This window comes from Plasmodium reichenowi, chromosome 14 (assembly GCF_001601855.1).
Source record: "Plasmodium reichenowi strain SY57 chromosome 14, whole genome shotgun sequence".
Taxonomy (NCBI): Eukaryota; Apicomplexa; class Aconoidasida; order Haemosporida; family Plasmodiidae; genus Plasmodium; species Plasmodium reichenowi.
In genome coordinates, this window is record NC_033659.1 from 1,877,723 (window position 1) to 1,882,109 (window position 4,387).

At 15.3% G+C, this 4,387-nt stretch overlaps 1 protein-coding gene across 1 annotated transcript; it reads left to right on the plus strand.

The window, feature by feature from the left end:
- Positions 1 to 2,777: 2,777 nt before the first annotated feature.
- PRSY57_1446300 (40S ribosomal protein S5, putative) lies at positions 2,778 to 4,241 on the plus strand (the record flags this gene model as incomplete). Its single annotated transcript, XM_012910059.2, has 4 exons — positions 2,778 to 2,784; positions 3,122 to 3,200; positions 3,324 to 3,909; positions 4,095 to 4,241. 4 exons carry the CDS (start codon positions 2,778 to 2,780, stop codon positions 4,239 to 4,241), a joined length of 819 nt encoding a protein of 272 aa, XP_012765513.1.
- Between the last annotated feature and the right edge of the window lie 146 nt (positions 4,242 to 4,387).

Sequence of the window (4,387 nt, forward strand, 5' to 3'; positions counted from 1 at the left end):
TAATTTTTTTTTTTTTTTTTTTACACCCTTATATGGTGAAAATTAAAATATACCTCTTTTTAATTATCTTTGCACGAGTATAAATAATATTACCATATTATCATAATATAAAAAAAATATAAATATATTTATATATATGTTTTCTTATTTTTTCATGAGTGTATTTATTTTCATACTCCTTTTTTAAATGTTTCATTTATTTTTTTAAAAATTTGGTGGAATTCACAAAAACAAAAATTGTATAGTCTTATTATTAATTAAAAAGTTCCTTTTTTTTTTTTTTTTTCTTTTTTAAAAAAAAATATCATATAACAATTTTATAACAACATTTTTTAAAATACACAATTTGTGTTTATAAAATTTATTTATTTTTTTTTTATTTCATTTTTTAGAACATAATAATTGTAAGGTGATAAAAGTGGATAACAATGAAATAATATAATATATATATATATATATATATATATATATTTATAATATTTAATCAAATAAAAATATTTGCAATTATTCATTTTATATTTAAAATAAATTTTGAAATTATTGTCAAACGAAATATATTTAAAAAGGATAAAAAAATTAACACTTTATTTAAAAATATATATATATATATATATATATATATAAATTATAAGGTGGAAAAATAAAATAATAAAATGATAAAATAATAAAAAATATATAGGTATTCGATATATTTATATATAATATAAAAAATATTAATATTATAATAATATATATTAAAAACCTCTATTTTTTTTTTTTTAAACACAATTTTATTTGTTGTGGATAAAGGAAAAAAAAAAATAAAACATATATTTTAATGAAAATAATAAAATGTTAAATATATTTTATTATATATATATATAATTATTAATATACGTGAATATAATGTACATTATTTTATATATTATATTCATAATATTATTGATAAATTAAGGTCAATTTATTATTTTTTTCATAAAATCATATTAAAGGGTTTAATAATTTACTTATATTTCAGGTGTTCATAAATATAAAATAAAATATCATAATTATTTATTATTATATATATATATTATAATATAACATATTATATTAATAATTTTATTTTATATGTACGCAATACAAATATATATTATAATATTATTATATTATAATAAAATATTAGAACCTTAAAAGAATGCATTCAAATATAAAAAATGATTAACATTCATAAATATTATATTTATATATATAATATTTTTTATTTATAATATTAGTACGTGCATAAAACATTATAACTTATAATATTAAAATATTGCCCTGGATTTTTTTTTTTTTTTAGAGATATAATATATATATATGCAAGAAAAAAAAGGGGTTTGTATGTAGGTCTTCTTCGTTATTTATATTCTAAAGAGTTCATATATTTTTTTAATCTCTATATATGTATAATTAATATATATATTATTATAATGTTTATTATTATAAATATTATAATAAATAAAAGAAATAAAAAATAATTAATTTGAATAAATAAATAAATAAATATATATATATATATTATATAATATATTATATATAATATATTTATAGGTATAAGATTAAAACTATATTATATTTTAATACATATATTAAATAATAATATATATATATATATTTTATAATATAAAAAAAAACTTTATTTATGTGTATACATATATATATTATAAAATATAGTCATAAAAACAAAAACGACAATATATGAAATATTTTATAATAATAAAATTAATAATTATTACATTATATATATATAATATATTTTATTTATAAATTATATTTATATATATATATATATATATAATATTTTATAAATGTGCTTAGATTTCTTTTGTAATATATTTATTTTATATTATAATTATTAAATAAAGTTAATATCAAATATTATTATCAACATTTATTTATTTATATTATAATATGTATGTATATAAATTAATATATATATTATAAATATAATAATGAAAATTATTACATATTTTTTTCATAAATAAATATAATATTATAATAATAATATATATATTATTATATATTATATTATATAAATTATAATAAATGAATATAAAATATTCTTTATAATGAACATATTAAAAAGAAAAATTAAATTATATATATATATTTTTTATATATGAACATTTAAAAAAAAAGAAAAATTTTTTTTTTACCCCTTTTTTATATAAATACAATCAAAATATATTTACTATTATTATTATTATTTTTTTTTTTTTTAATAAAATATAAATGCTCTCATCATATAGTAGAAAATTAAAATGTTTATGAGAAAATAAATAAAAACACAAAAAATTAAAATATGTAATAATAATTTTGTATATAAAAAATATATCATATATAATAAAATATATTATATTATATATATATATATATATTAATGTAAAGAAAGAAAAAATTAAGAAAAAAAAAAAAAAAACCAAGAAGAAAAAAAACCTTTTTTTTTTTTTTTTTTTTTATATAATATATATAATTAAATATAAAGAAAAGTATACCAATAAAATAAAATACATACATTTATTATATAATTATTATATATGTTAAAAAAAAAATAAAATTATTTATACATTATATATATTATATATATATATTTAATTTTTTTTTTTTTTAATTATAAAAAAAAAATATATATATATTTTATTAATTTTATATGTTATAATATTATATATATATTATAATATATATATATATATATATATATAATAAAAAGCGGTAAATTAAAAAATAAAGAAAAGAAGTAACATTCTTTATATAATAATTAATCTTAATAAAAAAAAATGGAAGGTAAGGAAAAGTGGAAACAATAAAAATGAATAATGTAAATATATATAAATATTTTTGTTTTTTTTGTGGGAGGGAAAAATAAATGTATATATATATATATATATATATATATATGTATGTATAATTTTTTTTATTATATCATATGTATAAGTGTTAGAGTATATTTATGTACATAAAGAATATATTATTATATGAAGAATTTGTACAGTATAAAAAATTATATATTGATTAAGCTGAAAACTGCTTGTGAAGAATCTACAGTTCTTATATTGCAAAAAGTATACATACGTATTTATATTAATGACATATGTAAAAACTTTATTTTATTCTTTTATAGATAGAGGAGGTTTTTCAAGAGGTTTTGGAAGAGGTGTTAGAGGAACTCGTGGAAGAGGCGGCAGAGGAGCACGAGGAAGGTAAAACAAAAAAAAAAAAGGGAAAGCATATTTATATATGATATATATATGATATATATATGATATATATATATATATATATATATATATGTATGTGTATATTTGTTTGTTTAATTTGTTTAGAGGAAGAGGCTCTGCAGAAGATGATTTAAAAAATTGGGTTCCTGTAACCAAATTAGGTAGATTAGTAAAAGAAGGAAAGATAGTATCTATTGAAGAAATATATTTACATTCATTACCAATTAAAGAATATCAAATAATAGATTATTTTTTTCAACCTAATGAATGTTCTCATCCATTAAAAGATGATGTTGTAAAAATAATGCCTGTACAAAAACAAACAAGAGCTGGTCAGAGAACAAGATTTAAAGCTTTTGTTGCTATTGGTGATGGTAATGGTCATTGTGGTTTAGGTGTAAAATGTGCAAAGGAAGTAGCTACAGCTATTAGAGGTGCTATTATTTCAGCAAAACTTTCCTTGATACCTGTAAGAAGAGGATATTGGGGTAATAAGATAGGAGACCCACATACTGTCCCTATGAAAGTTTCTGGAAAATGTGGTAGTGTTCGTATTCGTTTAGTACCAGCTCCAAGAGGTACTCAAATTGTCGGAGCTCCAACAACTAAAAAAATGTTGAACTTTGCTGGTATAAAGGATTGCTTCTCATCATCTTGTGGAAAAACAAAAACGAAAGGAAATTTTTTGAGGGTACGTGTTAATATAAATAAATAAATAAATAAATATAAATATAAATATAAATATAAATATAAATATAAATATAAATATAAATATATATATATATATATATATATGTGCGTGTTTGTGTAGATATACTTATATATTTATTTATAACATTTTTTTTTTTTTTTTTTTTTCCTTCTTCCCTCTTTTAGGCCATTTTCAACGCTTTGAGTAAAACATACGGTTATTTAACACCTGATTTATGGAAAGTTACAAACTTTGATAAGTCACCATATGAAGAATGGTCAGACTTTCTTGAAACTTATCAAAATTTAAAAGGAATAAAAGGAACCGTTTAAATATTATATATATATAAATTTAGGTATATATATTTATAATTAACAGTTTTTAGACCAAAAACAAAGAAAAAGAAAAAAAAAAAAAAAAAACAATTTTTTCATAAAATTTATATATAAAACATGTATATATTATATACGGATATATA